Here is an 18,190-nt window from a genome sequence, read left to right on the forward strand (position 1 = left end):
TAATTTTGCCAAATTATTTGAAAATATTATTTATTTTACAATGCATAAAATTAAATTTTAAATTAAATTATCCCTAGTACACAATTTACTCAAATCAAAACATTAAAAAAAATTATTTCCACCACAAAATAATAAATAAAAATCTGCTGTAGACATTAGTAGTGGACAAATTAAATAAATAATTAAAAATAAGAAGAATTTTATAGATTGTAATAAAAATGATTTTACATTTCCGAAGGTAATTGCAAGTGATTGTTGTAAAATCTCCTCTGTCTTGACTGTAAAAGATTAATGACAGTGTATTGGGAGAAGCTAATAAGATAAACACCAAAATAGTTCAAGGCTGACAGCAAAATAAAAGCCATCCATCAAGCGAAGGCTGCTTGGACGACCTGCTGTGGCATCAGAAGAGTGCCATGCACTGTCTGTACCTGTCCCATCTGTACATAGCCCAATGTTACTATGCTAAATAACTTCTACAAACACTAACTTGGTGCTTTAGTGCAACTATGGCAACTATGCATGCTTGTTATTTATAGGCATGCATTGTTGTTATATATATTTATACAACAGTTCTTTCTGGTTCTCGAATCTGACCGAATCACTCCGCTTGAAGTGAGTGTCAAGGCGGCCGAGCATATCCGCCACATTTTTACAAATACTACACTTGTTGTGCCACGAACTGTAGTTTGAAGATTTTTTAGGCAAGAATGTAGTTGTTTAGACCTGAAATATGTTACTCATATTTAATCATAGAACCTATTTTACAATTTGTTTAGATGTTTTCAGAGATGCGAGCTCCAGGCCATCAGCGGCCGTTCAGTGCTCGTGTACCCACCGAGAACAGCTTAATCTTGGCCAGTGCTTCGGGGATTTGCCACTGGCTCTTATAGTGGTTAAACATGAGATACAGTTTATTTTGGGTACATAAAACAGGCAATCTTTGGTCTTATTAATCTATTACTTGTTCCTGAGCAAATCGAATTGGACTATGTTTAAATTTAATAATTTAATATTAAGGCTATATTTAACTTACATTCTGTACTGGTTTTGTACAGGTGCTGGTCATATAATTAGAATATCGTCAAAAAGTTGATTTATTTCACTAATTCCATTCAAAAAGTGAAACTTGTATATTACATTCATTCATTACACACAGACTGATATATTTCAAATGTTTATTTCTTTTAATTTTGATGATTATAACTGACAACTAAGGAAAATCCCAAATTCAGTATCTCAGAAAATTAGAATATTACTTAAGACCAATACAAAGAAAGGATTTTTAGAAATCTTGGCCAACTGAAAAGTATGAACATGAAAAGTATGAGCATGTACAGCACTCAATACTTGGTTGGGGCTCCTTTTGCCTTAATTACTGCAGCAATGCGGCGTGGCATAGAGTCGATCAGTCTGTGGCACTGCTCAGGTGTTATGAGAGCCCCCAGGTTGCTCTGATAGTGGCCTTCAGCTCCTCTGCATTGTTGGGTCTGGATTATCGCATCTTCCTCTTCACAATACCCCATAGATTTTCTATGGGGTTAAGGTCAGGCGAGTTTGCTGGCCAATTAAGAACAGGGATACCATGGTCCTTAAACCAGGTACTGGTAGCTCTAAAACTTCCTGGTATACAGTGGACCAACACCAGCTGATGACATGGCACCCCAAAATTACTTTCATCAGAGAACATAACTTTGGACCACTCAGCAGCAGTCCAGTCCTTTTTGTCTTTAGCCCAGGCGAGACGCTTCTGACGCTGTCTGTTGTTCAAGAGTGGCTTGACACAAGGAATACGACAGCTGAAATCCATGTCTTGCATACGTCTGTGCGTAGTGGTTCTTGAAGCACTGACTCCAGCTGCAGTCCACTCTTTATGAATCTCCCCCACATTTTTGAATGGGTTTTGTTTCACAATCCTCTCCAGTAGGGCTGGGCGATATATCGCATGCGATTGTCACGCGCATTTCGTCAGTAAAGCCGGTTCCCTGATTGCCGATAAATCGCCATCACCTGCTTTCAGATGGAGCGGCATTTAATAGACAGAGCCGTAGATCACTGATAAGCCACGCAATATCGCATTCATATCGCAGATGAATCGCCTTCGATAATGAACGCGATATTGCGTGGCTTATCAGTGATCTACGGCTCTGTCTATTAAATGCCGCTCCATCTGTAAGCAGGTGATGGCGATTTAGCGGCAATCAGGGAACCGGCTTTACTGACGAAATGCGCGTGACAATCGCATGCGATATATCGCCCAGCCCTACTCTCCAGGGTGCGGTTATCCCTATTGCTTATACACTTTTTTTCTACCACATCTTTTCCTTCCCTTCGCCTCTCTATTAATTTGCTTGGACACAGAGCTCTGTGAACAGCCAGCCTCTTTTGCAATGACCTTTTGTGTCTTGCCCTCCTTGTGCAAGGTGTCAATGGTCATCTTTTGGACAACTGTCAAGTCAGCAGTCTTCCCCATGATTGTGTAGCCTACAGAACTAGACTGAGAGACCATTTAAAGGCCTTTGCGGGTGTTTTGAGTTAATTAGCTGATTAGAGTGTGGCACCAGGTGTTTTCAATATTGAACCTTTTCACAATATTCAAATTTTCTGAGATACTGAATTTGGGATTTTCCTTAGTTGTCAGTTATAATCATCAAAATTAAAAGAAATAAACATTTGAAATATATCAGTCTGTGTGTAATGAATGAATATAATATACAAGTTTCACTTTTTGAATGGAATTAGTGAAATAAATCAACTTTTTGATGATATTCTAATTTATGACCAGCACCTGTATGTTTGACTGAATTGTAGCTACGGTTGTATTTATTTTCCTTTTGTCATTTATAATGGATATTGTTGTTAATTTAAATATTGTTGTTCAATAAATATTATTTTATATAAATAATATGTTGTATTTGGTTTTGGAAAAGGGTACATTAGTGCATAATTTGAACTGAGTGAAAAATATATTAATACGGCATTAGATGGCAGCAAACCTATACTTGAATGAATGAGACTTCAGACCTCAGCGGACATTCAAATAGATTTTTATAATGGATAAAGCTAAAGCTCTAGTCACCTCGTGAAGATCCAGAAAAAAGTCAGTTGGCACCGAAATAATGAGTTGTTCTGAGTTTGGGCGGGACCTTGATATCTCAGCATCATTTCGTGCTCACTACTGCGCAGAATCGGGACTCAAGTTGTCAGCGCCATATAGACACACTGGCGGTTTCAGTTACTACAATGGAAGAGAGCGAAGGTGCGTCGTCCGTACTTTTCTACAGTCTATGCTTTGAACATGGCTCAACCAATTAGAATCAAGGGCCGGAACTATCCGTTTTATTAACAAAGGTTTCAATGGAGGGACTCAACATTCCTTTGTTGGTTCTAAAGTGATGTTTTAGAATTAGTAACGGAGCCTTGGTCAAACTGTCCTGGGCTGCATTTCCCAAAGCGAACTATGGTCGCAAGTTCCGTCATTACCAATAGAGTTCAATGGGACCTACGACTATAGTTGGCTAACGATGCTTTCGGGAAACACACCTGAGATTTGAATCCTTGGCGGAATGAAGTAGTTCTGCACAAAAGAGGGTTTTAAAGACACTCTGTTGTTATTTCTTATTTATTTACACACTCGTGCCATCGAACTGTTGTATAAACACAATATCACATGAGTAGCCGTGCGTTATGGCTGTATATCAGCACGCTGTGATTAGCTACGGCACTCGGCCTGTGGATTACTCTGGCTACTCGTGTGATATTGCTCGTATAGGCTTGTTACAAAAATTTATTTTTGTGAAATGTTCATGCAGCATCATAAATCTAATCATATAATTTTCCAGCTTGTCAGTCAGACCTTCCCCAGTTACTCTCCTTTATGATGATAGATGTGCTTTAAGGCCAAAGGAAGATCTGTCCATGGCCTCTCATATCCCAGCAATCAAATCCTTGCAGTGAGTGACCCATCGATGCTTTTAAAGCAGCATCCACATCTATAACAGCAAGTTTATCTGCTGTGTTTGTAAGTCCTGCACTCTCACCTAATGAACTGTAATAAATGTACCTAAATACTGAAGAACAACCCAGAGAGTGAATCGTTTTCTTCTGCTCTCCAATGTATGAATGATGTTTCTTCCAAATGATTTTCATAAAAACTTCATATCTGGACTTTGAGAAATGATCTGCCACGCTGCCATAAATCTTCATTAAAAACCAGCACAGTTGCCTTCCTCATAGTCATATGTTATAGTGACCAGACATCTTTGTTTTCCCATTTTTGGTTGCTCGTCCTTTCCTCGAACATGTCCCCATTTTTACTGTCTCAGTGAAATAATAAAGTGTTATAAACCCTAAATACTAAAATGAAGTGAAATAGTAGTTAATGTGCTAGATATTGCACATTACAAGTGTTATTTTAATCATTTAATTAAAATGGCATACAGTTGTAATTTCAATTTATTTTTATCCTATTTTATTTATTTAATCATTTTTAAAAATTTAAATGAAATTTTAAAAAGTTCTCTGAGTCTAATAGCTGTAAGCTGCTAGCACATAATAAAAAAACAACATACAGTATATATATGTAAAAAAAAAAAAAAAAAAAAAGGGATTCATAGTTCTTACCAAATTCCTCAATCTATTTCATTCTAAATTTCAATTATATATTAAGCTGAACTAGTAATGTAAAGCCTGATTTTCATTTCAGAAATGTGTCAGCTTATCATATGGCTAAGCCTCTCAGATGTAAAGAGTTCAGAGGTGACTGTTTACTGAGACTTTCATTAAGCTAATCATTAGAGGTATGGAAGATGAACTTACTGAATGCGCTATTTGATCAAACGTTAATATCACTGGCACACAATGAAATGTCCCTAATTTTCATTATCTCATCCCCATTTGTGATTAAAGGGATCAGTGGGTCATTCGGCTAATGTTTATCCAATAGCGAGCTCTGTTTGAGCTAACTAGCAGCTTGCCTGAGCTGTCTTCAAAGAGAGAGAGATAGACTTTGACGGGCTTTGAGAACTTTTCCTCAAACTTCAGCCTGGCAACTTTCTACCTCCAACGATATTCATTTAAAGTTACACTTTCAAACTGTTTATTTTGAAACATGGGATGTCATGAAAACCCATTTTTAACTGTAACTGCATATTTTTCCCTCCCGAATGAAGCTGTCATAATCGTAATAAACCCCTCGCAGTATATTCCATTACCTGTATAATCCAATTCCAGAGGTATCCTTTTAGAGCTGCAAACAAGCAGCCACGAAATTACTCTAACTGGGCATAATGGAAACCTCTGCAGTAGTAAGATAAGCCTATTTAGTTTGCCTTCTACCATTCATGCTGTTCACAGGGCTTTTCCTCTTCATACGAACCCCTGGGTTGAAACTCATTTTCCTCATTTGTATCCATGGTAATCGATGCACTCTTGATTTACATTTCAACTCTGATTAGTGCAGTGTGAGTGTGCCCTGAATGATCTCAATGATGCCTTTCCCTGCAGATGCATGTTACTTGTGTTTGCAAAAGCCAACTGGTTCAATAGAATGAATCTCCTCAAGGTCTCTGAACTAAATATAGTGCTTTCATGTAAAAACCGGGTTAATTACTTGGCATGTTACTTACTACTTACATTTAATGCTCCAGTTTTCGCTTTTTGTTTGAGCGTATAAAACTTCTACCAAAACGGCTCTAAAATGCTCCTCTAAATCTACATTGCTAATAGTTAAATGGCTTTACCAAGTCATTATGTTTTAAAGGCCAATATGTCAAATCTGCATATTTTGTAAATATTTGGTGTTCTCTTTCTTTTGTACAATATAGTCAACACCAGAAAGTGGCGAGTACAACAAGCATCCCTCAACCCTGTAAATATGAAATAATAGTCTGTGTATATATATATTTATATATATATATATATATATATATATATATATATATATATATATATATATATATATAGGGATGCTTGTTGTGTATATATATATATATATATATATATATATATATATATATATATATTAAATTAAACAGTTTATTGAATATATGATAATATATTCTGTATATACAATGTGTATGTATATTAAATTGAACATTTTATATGAATTTTATATTTATATAAAATATAAAAACAAAATTTTTTAAATGTTTGCATATGGGTTTGTGTGAATGTGTTATTAAGTATCATATTTGATACATCAGTCTTTCATGGCTTATATGATATAGGAAAATATGAAGCTCATACTTTGGAAAAACACCTCACTTTTATTCAGAGGTCCAAACTGAGCAAAAATATGCAATTTTGCTGATATTTAAATGGCCAAAATGTCAGATTATTTCATGTAAATCTATGAGATCTTTATAACAGTAAAGCAGACTTTTTACATAAAATGTATATAAATATCAGTTGTCAATCGTACGTCTTAGTAAGATGATATTTAAATGCTTAGTTTAATATGTGACCCTGGGCCACAAAACCAGTCATAAGGGTCAATTTTTTGAATTTGAGATTTATGCCTCATCTGAAAGCTAAAATAAGTTAGCTTCCCATTGATTTATGGGTTGTTAGGATATTACAATATTTGGCTGAGATACAACTATTTGAAAATCTGGAATCTGAGGATGCAAATAAATCAAAATATTGAGAAAATTGCCTTTAAAGTTGTTCAAATGAAGTGTTTAGCCATGCATATCACAAAAATAAATTTTGGATATATTTATGGTAGGAAATTTACAATATATTTGAATGGAACATGACCTTTTCTAAATATCCTAATGATTTAACTATCAATCAGACAAAGAAATGTAGATTGTGACAAGTTTTTCAGCAAAGCTTTGACCCTGTATATGTATGAAGGACCCATTATGAGCAATTATTGCTCTCACCACAACTAATGTGTTCATTGTGCTTACACCTGATGTCCGCTTAAACAAACACAGTAGTAGATCTGTGGTGCTGATTCAAAGGCGAAATAGGAGGACGATTATTCATAGTCATGACATTTTCAGCAAAACATTGTTTAACCAAAATATGTTGGCATTTTATAATCAGTACAAGCTATACAATTAGTTCAGTGAAGTGTCAGGTAGCACATAGGGAGCTTTGTGAGATGAACACTGACCTTTTGCAGCAGAACTGAAATGGGAAGAGCAGAGAATGGAGAACTCCCTTTATATCTAATGGTTTTATGTTTTAATGAAGCGTCTAATTAACTCTGATAGTCCTTAAGATCTGGAGACTCATACAGGTATAGCTACATCATGCATTATGATAAAATTAGCCTACCATGTCCGTCGAGCTCTGTTGTGCTAACCTTATCAAAAGATGAGGTAGCATTTTGATTATAGATCAGCCTGCTTTGACAGTGCATCAAACAGCAGAATTACATTTAAATATAGTTATGATAAATAATCTAGCATTTAATAATCTATAATTAATTTTTGTTATAGAGAACTGGTTCATGAATAATGTGTGCATATACACGTGACGTTCCGATTCCAAAGTTTGATTTCTGTATTTAAAAAAAAAAAAAAAACATTTAAATGTTTTTTCTTATGCTAAAAATAGTAAAATTGTGAAATAATGTAAAATGTTCTTTATTTTGACATATTTTAAATTAATTCCTGTGATTATTTTTGTGAAGTCTTCGGTGTCACGTGATCCTTCAGAAATCATTATAACATGCATCTAATAATTCGAGCATTTGGTTAATCGTGTCTCCTGAAGGCTACACATTTTTTCTATAAATAACGATACTTATATTATCCACAAGGTGGCGCCCCATGATTAGATTACAGAAGTTCTCCTTGTACTCATGTTAGCTGCATTGGTGAATTGTATGGCTAGTATTGATTCCAAACTAAATAGGTCTTACTAGGTAAACAGACAATAATCTCCTTCATTCCAAATAAGCAGACCCCTCACAATATTCAGAAAGCTTCCAAAGCAATCAAAACATATTAGCTACATACTATTAGCTCACACTAAGTGTGCGTTAAACTGACCAGCAGGCAGCAGGAAATGAATCAGTCAACAACAATAAATATAGAAAACTCACACGGTCTTATCTGAATGTGATAGTGTGACTGCTTGTTTAATACCAACAGCTGCTTTGCATGTCCAGTCAGATATTTTTAGCTTGCACACAAGATCTCAAAAGGCAAAAGGACAACAGCTCAAGCTATCACTCCACACAAAAGACTGTAAATGACACACTTTTGATAGCCAGGTAGGACAAAACATGCTTGTCTATTCTCGAAATTAACAATAAAATTAACAATGGCTATACTTTTCTAAATGCTTTATCATTGTAACACAACAGATTGATCAAATGGCTCTTATGATGAAGCATGCATGGATAGCTGTGCTTTGTGTGGTAATGGCAGCCAGACTGGGCATCTCTCAGGAGGAGAACACAGAGCTGGCTGAGCAGGACAGTAGGGAACCTTGTGCTCGCTGGATGAGGGGTGTTTCTGGAACCCCAGGGTTCAATGGAATCCCCGGGCGGGATGGACGTGATGGGCGTGAGGGGGAGAAGGGAGATATCGGAGATCCAGGTGATTCATTATCAGACTACTAATAGTATTAAGTGCCCATGAATAGTACACTTTAACCACACTTTAAAGGGGTAGTTCACCCAAAAATGAAAATTTGATGTTTATCTGCTTACCCCCAGCGCATCCAAGATGTAGGTGACTTTGTTTCTTCAGTAGAACACAAATGATGATTTTTAACTCCAACCGTTGCGGTCTGTCAGTCGTATAATGCATGTCAATGGGAACTTAGTCTATAAGAGTAAAAAAAAAAACATGCACAGACAAATCCAAATTAAACCCTGTGGCTGTCCTAAGACACGAAACGATCGGTTTGTGCGAGAAACCGAACAGTATTTATATCATTTTTTACCTCTAATTCACCACTATGTCCAACTGCCTTGAGTATCCGGTTGGTGAGGTCTGAAAACCTTGCTCTGATCTCTCGCGCTTATACTTCAATGAATGCGAGAGATCACTTCCATTGTCAGAACGCGTTTTCTGGCCTCACCAACCGGATGCTCAAGGCAGTTGGACATAGTGGCGTATTAGAGGTGAAAAATTTCTATAAATACTGTTCGGTTTCTCACACAAACCGATCGTTTCGTGTCTTAGGACATCAATGTGTCATCACGAGCCGCAGGGTTTAATTTGGATTTGTCTGTGCATGTTTTTTTTTTTTTTACTCTTATAGATGAAGTTCCCATTGCCATGCATTATACAACTGACAGACCGCAACGGTTGGAGTTAAAAATCATCATTTGTGTTCTGCTGAAGAAACAAAGTCACCTACATCTTGGATGCCCTGGGGGTAAGCAGATGAACATCAAATTTTCATTTTTGGGTGAACTATCCCTTTAATGTGTAATATCAAAATAGACCCTGATTGGTTTCAATACAATTCACAGAAAATCACTCTATGAAAACCAAACAAAATAAATCAGGTAAAAACATATAAATGCATACAGTAAATATAAATACCCTCAGCGTGTAATTGAGAAACTGACATTACAAAATGCATCAAAAATGTTTTTATTTTGGGTCTGTGCAGCTGCCTTTAACCATGAAATATGCCATCCATCAGATATCATAATCGTAATAGACATTTTGTATACACACACTCTTAAAAATAAAGCTTACAAAAGTGATGCCATAGAAGAACCATTTTGGGTTCCCCAAAGAACCTTTCAGTGAACAGTTCTTAAAAGAAGCATTTATTTTTCTTAGCGTGAAGAATATTTTAATAATTTAGAACTCTTTTTCCACTATAAAGAACTTTTTTGTGGAATGCAAGGTTCCATGGATGTTAAAGGTTCATCATGGAACCATTACTGCTACTAAAAAAACCTTTATCAACACAACACTGCTGCTGTGTGAACGTGGCTTAAGTCTCTTCAATTATCTTTGTCAAGGCCCCAAGGGACCAAATGGAGAGCCAGGTGAACCAGGGGACGAGGGACCTGCAGGCAAAAGAGGATTTCCTGGTAACCCAGGTCTGAAAGGAGAAAGTGGAGAGGGTTCCTTCCCTACCACTCTGCTTTTAGCATGGGCCTTACAGCTAAAATCAGCCCCGCTAGTGGAGCTCCCATCCGCTTCACAAAGACCTTCTACAATGAGCAGCACCACTACGATGAAATCTCCGGAAAGTTTCGCTGTGCAATCCCTGGGATCTACTACTTCACATATCACCTCACTATCAACGGGAAGGAGACTAAAGTAGCTATGTTTCGAAATGGCCGGACTGTGGCTTTCACTCTTGACCAGTTCCACAACGGAAATCTGGATCAGGCCTCCGGAGGGGCGATTTTAAATCTGTCTGCTGGAGATGAGGTTTGGCTACAGTTGTATGATGACATATTTGATGCAGGGATTTATGCTGATAACAACAACGACTCCACCTTCACTGGCTTCCTTTTGACTCCTAAAATCTTAAGCAACCCATTTGACAACCGCAGACGATGACACCATCTATGTGGATGTATTTGTATACATATGTTCACTTAATCTCATTGCACAATCAGTTTAATGCAGCATGCAGAGATTATTTGCATTGGGTTTTTTTATACTGTCATAAGCCCTGACATTTTTAGATTTTTAGGCCTGATCACAGGGAGTCTTCCTGCCACCCTGCTAAACGTCACATCTAGCCAACTGGCTTCCTTTCAATACAGCAGTTGTTGTGTATTTTAGCACACATCATCCTAGCTGATACTTTAATCAGTGTTCAAGGTCAGTATATGTCATCATACATGCTGAGCTATGACCTTATAATTATATTTTTGCTTAGATTGTGTGTTGGGGTGTAAAATACTTTTGATCTTGTATGTTGCAGCAGCTCTTTTGGTATACCATAGTTTTTAATTAACCAAAATAGCATCACAGCTGTTGAGAATTTATATTTATTGATGCTAATTAGAAGTATTTTAGGCTAATGGAGGTCTCTGCGTCACATTGTGGAGTGTTTTATCATCTCTCTAAACTCCCAAGTTATGTGTCATATTACTGACACTCAAAGTTTAAACTGTGAAAGTAACATATGTACTGGTGGGGTGCTTGTTATTAAAAATGGATTTGTATGCTAATTTGGTGCAGACTATTTCATTATTACTGAACGTGTGTGTGTGTCAATTACAATTAAATTCAAATTATATGTATAGTGCTATTCACAATACATATTGTTTCAAAGCAGCTTTACAGAAAATGTATTGATAATTAATTAGTTTGTAGTATTGAATTGCTCTATGAATGACAATATGAATTACGCATACAAAATAATGTGAGCAACAACAATTTCTGCCAAAATCCTTTTTTAAAAAGAATAGTTATTTCATTGAATCAAAACTATTTGTTTGTTAAATTAGGTTAGGTAGTTGTCAGTAGTATTTGCAATTAAAAAGAGCTCAAGATCTTTAAAGCTTTTATTTGAAACATTCAAAGAAAAACATATTACAAATATGCAAACACATCACAAAGCATCAATTTGGCAATTTAAAAAAGAATACAAACAAGCAAGGGCCCAGAAGTTCATTAAATATTAATTTGAATGGAGATTGTCTGGTAAATCTATCCAAAATGGGAGAGGTGATCATTATTACAGTATATTCAAGTATACTATTGATCTTTTATACACTTTGTTTGGCTTATTTTTCCCTCCTAAAAGATATGAAGAGCTAGGAAGAGTGCTACTCTATTAGAAAACAGAGCAGAAAACACTCTCTCTGTCTAAAAGTCAATCCCCTAGAGAAGCTGCAACACACAATCAGGTTACATGGGCTAAAAGAGTCAGCAAGAAACATTTTTTCCCTATACAAGTGCTGTCAAACTCCAGAGCTAGGAAATTTCAGCAGCTCTCGAAAATATTGTGTGAACCATGTGAAATACTGTGACATGTGCACCTTTTCTACAAGTGTGCATTTCAATATTTATCTACAAAAAACACACATCCTGACCTGATCTACTATTCATTGTCACAGGTATTTATTTCTTTCTGTAGTCTCCATTGTAGGCACGGTGGTCATCCTGGCCAGGATACCGACCACCATATCCTCTCAGGACATCCTGAAAACTAGTTGCTCCTGGTTCCTGGGGGCCGTATCCTGCGTATGGATCCTCTTGTCCGCTCATGTAGGGCTCGTATTGTTGCTGGTCATAGCCTGGGGTCTCAGGGTAGGACTCTTCTCGATGCTGGGGCACCTCCCTGTGGGACTGCTCCTGGGCTGGAAGCTCCTGTTGAGGTAAAGGACTGGCGGGTTCGGCCGCCTCAGGCTCATAGCGGCGCAAGCGGCAGTTTCTGTCGTACTCAGGATCGCAGTCGGGATCAGGCTCGATCACCCCATTTCTGGATCCATCAGCATTCAGGTGGGGCTCGTAGGCTTCGGTCGGGTAGGATGGCTGTCTGTGCACAGCAGGACGGGGTTCGTTTTGGGAACCCAGTGGGAAGCACTCTTCATCATACCCGATGAAACAGTCATAGCCCTCTTTGGTCTTCCCGCGGGGTCCCAAAGGATGTTGAGGTTCCTCTGGTTGGTGCCTCGGAGGTTGAAGCTGTGTAGGCAGGTGTCTTCGCAGGTCAGCCCCGGCAGATGCATCTCGGTACATGGCATAAGGGTCGTGACGAGGGCTTGGAGGTGCGCGCATGGCGCCGGCTTCAGAGGCGGGCTCGTCCTTCAGATCTCCAGAGGCCAAGCTTCCAAACCTTGTGGCTGTAAGGGGGTTGCAGTTATCGTCATAGAGAGGGTTGCAGGGTCTCTCCAAACCAGAAGGTGGGGCTTCGAGGTTCTGCGATGATGCCAGAGCAGCAGCATAAGCACAGTATGGGTCAACCCGAGGGTCACAATGGGGATAACGCAGGTACAGACCAGACGGCGCCTTCTGGACCAGATGGGGGACGCAGTGAGGGTCTTTCTTAGGGTCGCAGCCGAGATGGGCGTAGGATGGGGCCAGGGCAGCAGCGGGCTTGTATCCGTAAGCAGCACGGAGGTGGTACTGGAGACACTCAACATCTTCTGCATCACAGATGCGCAATAACTCGGCTCTCTGCTCAGCTGACAGGAAGGGTTGCACCAATGGAGAGTGGTAGTAGTAACCGGAACGTGGATCCTTCACCACAGGGGTGTGGAGGTAAGCTGGGGCTTTCACTGGAGCAGGTGCAGGGGCTTTGACAGCAGCTGGGGCCGGAGCCAGGTATGGGTAATATGAGTATCCCTTCGAGTACATGCAATACGGGTCTTTGTATGGGTCACAAGACTTGATTGGTGCAGGTGCTGGTGGCTCAGCCTTGGGCTTGGGTCTGTTGGTGTATGAGGCCACGCAGTTTGGGTCATCAGACTCGGCACAAGACTTGTAGATGTCGCCAAGGTGCTGCAGGTACATCTTGTAGGAACGACGTGCCTCAGCCCGATTCTTGTTCTGCAAGTATGCCAGATAGACGCGATCCAGATCTGCAACCTGAAAGTGGATTGGACTTGGATTAGAACCAACACAAAATACACAAGTAACCTTAATCGTCCCCTAACTTTTTATAGTATTTGCTAACACTTTATTTTAAGGTACATGTACGTACTATAGTAATAACAGTAAATTATGCATAATTACAAGTAACAAACCCTAACCGTAACCCTATATTAAGTACATGTAGTTATTAATATTACTCAGTACTTATTTGACTAATGCTTTGTTCCAGACAGATCAGATTTAGGATTTTTTCCATGTCCTTCTAGGAAATAACATCTGGAACACCACTCAAAGTCGGACATTTGGCGTGTGAACTCGGGGTACATCGAACAACCCCGACCTCAGTGAGACTCGTCAATTGACGTCACTTTGAAGATGTCGGCTCGTCCTGATTCCAATGAAGACATGATTAGTTCATGTAATGTTTCCTTCGTTTTTGCTTTTTGTCAGCTGGTTTCAAAGCGATTTTGTGTCATTTTTATTAAATTTTGCCATAATTGATACAAAAACAAAATATGCTCACATTGTGTCATGGCAACATCATGTGGTCAACATGTGAACATCACTTATGAGTGACTGGAATTCATTGAGGTCTGAAGTGTGACATTCAATTTGGGATATTTCCAAGTCCAATCTCGTCTGGAACGCAGCATTAGTACAAAGTAGAGATGTGCAACGATTAATCGCGATTAATCATTTGCAAAATAAAAGTCTGTGTTTACGTAATATATGTGCGTGTTCTGTGTATAATAATTATGTATATATAAATACACACACACACATACATGTATAAATATATTACGTAAACACAGACTTTTATTTTGCAAACGATTAATCGCGATTAATCGTTGCACATACCTAGTACAAAGTAACTACATCACCTTTAATTAAAGTGTATCCTAGTATATTCATGTGATGTGATCTAAATGTAAAAATGTGCATTTAAATATCATTGCTGTTACTGATCAATGAAACAATATCGGCCATGGTACTGATTATGTTGTGCATTCTTAAGATTAACCTGCAAAAACTATGAATTATGTTTTCCTGTTTATTTCACAATATGCTGTACTCACTCCTTCTTGGTTCCCATTATCAGTGAAGTATTTGTACCAGCTCCAGAAGTCAGAGTGCTGCTTGTACCAACTGATGTTTCTCCTGTTACGGATCAGTCTCTTTGGGCTTGCCTCAACGCCTGCCTTTTCGTCACTTCCATCTGGGAGAAACATTGTGTTACTTCAGTGTGCATATCTAACATTCACAAAGAGATTAATCTGTGGCTATATGACAGATATATGGATTGAGACTCTGACAGAACAGGAGAACAAGCCATACTTACCATCTCCTTTTAAACGCTGGATCACAGGGCCAGCCAACAGAAGCTCTGTTAAAGAAGAATAGAGAGGGGGGAAAAAATTAGGGGGTCCAAGTCTCAACCAGATGTTGCATTTGTCAAAGACAGAGTAGAAAATGCTTACAGAGACAGTAAAGGCCCAATGAGCTGAGGGCAGCAGGATGCAGTTTTATAAGTTTTGGGGGGGAAGGGAAGGTGGTAATATACAGGATTTTGTAGGAAATTAATCTTCCAGCAGTGCACATCAGCACTTTGATGCCTGGCAGCAGGGGGCTGCAGTAACTGGGCTCATACAAGCAAAAGCTATAAAATCTACAAAGGGAAGGAGCCTCTATACCTACAGGTGAACCTAATTAACCTAACATCAGAAAAATGTCTGAACTGACACTTTTTCCATCTTATCTCTCTGAAGGTGGCTGTCATTTCTCCTGGAATGGAGACGAGTGGATCATGGATGTGTCTTTTCTGTGAGGGGACTGAAGGCTGAAATCTCATTGTCTTATATGATGTAGGTAAAGGAAATGTTGCTCTTTCAGAGTATCAGCAAGTTTATTTTTACGAGCTTGTAAACTGCTGCCACATCTGGAAACCTGGTGGAGTTTTGCTGACAACCGTTAATCATTTTATCAGTTGCAGAGTACCTGGTACTCAGAAACCCGATGCCCCCTCGTTTGCTACGGGACTTTTGGGAAGATTTCAGTCAGAAGATATAAAGTCATAAGCTTCTAACAGATCTATTTTATCAGAACTACAACAATAAGGATTCATACCTCTTAAATTATTTAAAAAATAATTCAAATCAGGAAAAAAACAGAACAGATTTTATTAACATGAAAAAATAACAATTCAAAAATCTCACCTGGTAATAATAATGTTGCTAGCAGCAACACATGGAAGACGGAAGATCCTCTCAAACGAGCCATTCTTAACCTTCCTGATTCCTTTGGATAAGCAAAATTAATTATAGCATTTATTTGCATTTTCATATGCTTTCATATCCATACTTTAACATAATGAACCTCGATCAATCTAAATTTGAATATATTTTAACTAATATTTGAAAATTTGGAGCTGAAGAATTTGTCAAGTAGGGAAAAAAAAGAATTTGACACAAAAATTACACCATATTTAAAATTACTCCAAATTATTTTGTTGTTGCATGTTACAAATGCCTGTATACAAAGAAAATTAAGGGATTTTTCACCCGTGAGACCTGACATTTGCAGTTTCAAGGTAAGTTCAAAACATTTAATTTACACTTTCAAGCTCTTTGCACTATTTCATAATATTCCTGCTGGTGCCGCTTTCAAGATTAACAAAAATAAATGAAATATTTTCATAAATACATAATTAAAAAAGGATTTTCTTAAGATCTTTTAAAAGAATTAGGTGCATTCTGTTACCATTGTAAAAATTGGGACATATCCGCATATTGTTAATGATTTTTAAAATGTAGAAATGTGCAGTTACTATATAACCAGACAAATAAAAGGACATACAAAGTGGTCTGAGCTGTGTCTTACCTGTGTTAGGATGTGGTGACGTGAACCGCTGAAGAGAGGCAGTCTGTGACAGCCGACTGGGCCTCGAAGTTCAGCTCTGCAGCTGACTGACTGGAAGAGGAAGGTGAGCCAATCCCCTCGTGTACTACAGTCTCAACACACCCCTGTACACCGACTGTGCCACCGCTGAGAACCTGGCCACAATTTAAACCCAACCTTGATAATTAAAAACAAAAAAGGTGCATCCCATGGGGCCAAGTACATGCTGCTTCCAACACTACGATTGGCCTTCTCTTGCCAAGTGAGTCAACCAATCAGATGCTGTAATTATAGACACGGACACATAGAGGAGGAGAAAAAAGAACATCAGCTGTTTTACGTTTAGAAGGTATAAAGGGAAAAAGGCAAAATGCAAGGGACAGAAATTCCATTGGTTAGAATATTAGCAATAATTGAGGTATAAACATAAAATAATTGTTTACAAATTCAATGTTGGTGCAGTTTCTTTCAAAATTAAGAATTAAGTGTATTTAGTAACTTTACATTAGCTTTCAGTTACTAAATAAATGTTTTTGCTTTATGAGAACCCATGTAAACCAATCTAAATTTGGTTTTTGGATTTGTTTTTAAGTTGAATAGGGTGAATACGCTTGCATTTACATTTAAGTGCATGTAATAACACAACTTCAGGATTGTCATTTGCAACTGGGAATGTAACTTTACATTGCTGGGTAAATGGGGGAGGACACTCCCATAAAAGTTATATCTGGGCCCTATAAATTCAAAATCCTTGTTATCTTCACCTAACAGAATAACAGACATTAAACAAATCTCTATTTACTGAATATTGTGTTACAGACAGTGGTGTAAAGTATTTGAGTAGGGTGAATCCATGTTGATTGGGATGCTTTTTCCAAGTCACCTCAATGGTGAAAATGTGTCCCAATCACCCTGAATTGACCCTAAATGTAATTAGTTGTAGCTTCTTTGTAGTTTTACTGAGATATACTGAGACTACATTTTTAAATAAGTATATGTACTCAAATAGGCTACATTTATGATGAGTAATGACATTTTTCCGTTACATTTTGCATGGCACCTAACTTTTTCTGCAGCAGTTTATTTCTGCTGCAAAAGAAGTGATATCGCCATCTACAGGGTGTGAAAGGTACTATATCTTGTGCGTTTTGCCCTTACTCTTTGCCCTTACAACAACGCTGCTTTACACAAATTTAAGTGCATTAGCGGGTGTTTTATATTTGAGATGAAGACAACTGCAACCGGCGATGATCATGGGGCCAAAACCAGCACGTCCGGTGCAAGCAGGCTTTGACTTTTTAATTTAACATTTTTATTTAAGGCCTGTCCGTTATAGTGAAAGATATTGGTTTATATATACCCTTTTTGAGCGCTTGAGCTTGAGAGGCTGTTGTATCAACTGTGATTTATTGACATTTTCAGGTGTTCATTTTCATTTCGATTTTAGACAATAAACATAATTGCTCTGCTCACAAATTTCTTGTTTTTCACTGGGACGTCTGAGTAAAATACTTAAGTGTTGTTAAAATCAGATACTCTAACCCCCGGTTTCACAGACAAGTCTTAAGCCTAGACTAAAATGCATGTTTGAGCTATTTTAACTGAAAGTAACTTGCACTGATATATCTTAAAATATGCCAGTGCCATTTTTGGCTCAAGATGCACACCAGTAATGTGTTTTGTTTTTTCTAAGGCGCGTTTATAAAAGCTACTTAAATGTCCTAATTGAACTAAAGCCTAATCCTGGCTTAAACCCTGTCTGTGGAACCAGGCCTAAAATCTTTACTCAAGTCATATTGGAATTGGTG

The 18,190-nt window shown here is 38.0% G+C and overlaps 2 protein-coding genes across 2 annotated transcripts; one reads left to right on the forward strand and one right to left on the reverse strand.

Annotated features, from left to right (window-relative positions):
• Positions 1-7,736: 7,736 nt before the first annotated feature.
• Positions 7,737-11,116, forward strand: adipoqa (adiponectin, C1Q and collagen domain containing, a). The gene is given in 4 exon segments (XM_048174746.1): positions 7,737-8,230; positions 8,324-8,558; positions 9,947-10,054; positions 10,057-11,116. Coding segments are annotated over 3 exon segments (774 nt in total). The 5' UTR covers positions 7,737-8,230; positions 8,324-8,332; the 3' UTR covers positions 10,497-11,116.
• A 322-nt stretch (positions 11,117-11,438) lies between these two features.
• Positions 11,439-17,957, reverse strand: and1 (actinodin1). Its single transcript, XM_048175312.1, has 5 exons — positions 16,365-17,957; positions 15,701-15,782; positions 14,827-14,871; positions 14,564-14,703; positions 11,439-13,481 (listed from the first exon to the last, which is right to left on the reverse strand). Exons 2-5 carry the CDS (start codon positions 15,762-15,764, stop codon positions 12,012-12,014), a joined length of 1,719 nt encoding a protein of 572 aa, XP_048031269.1. The 5' UTR covers positions 15,765-15,782; positions 16,365-17,957; the 3' UTR covers positions 11,439-12,011.
• Between the last annotated feature and the right edge of the window lie 233 nt (positions 17,958-18,190).

The sequence above is a fragment of the Megalobrama amblycephala genome, linkage group LG22, assembly GCF_018812025.1.
Source record: "Megalobrama amblycephala isolate DHTTF-2021 linkage group LG22, ASM1881202v1, whole genome shotgun sequence".
Taxonomy (NCBI): domain Eukaryota; kingdom Metazoa; phylum Chordata; class Actinopteri; order Cypriniformes; family Xenocyprididae; genus Megalobrama; species Megalobrama amblycephala.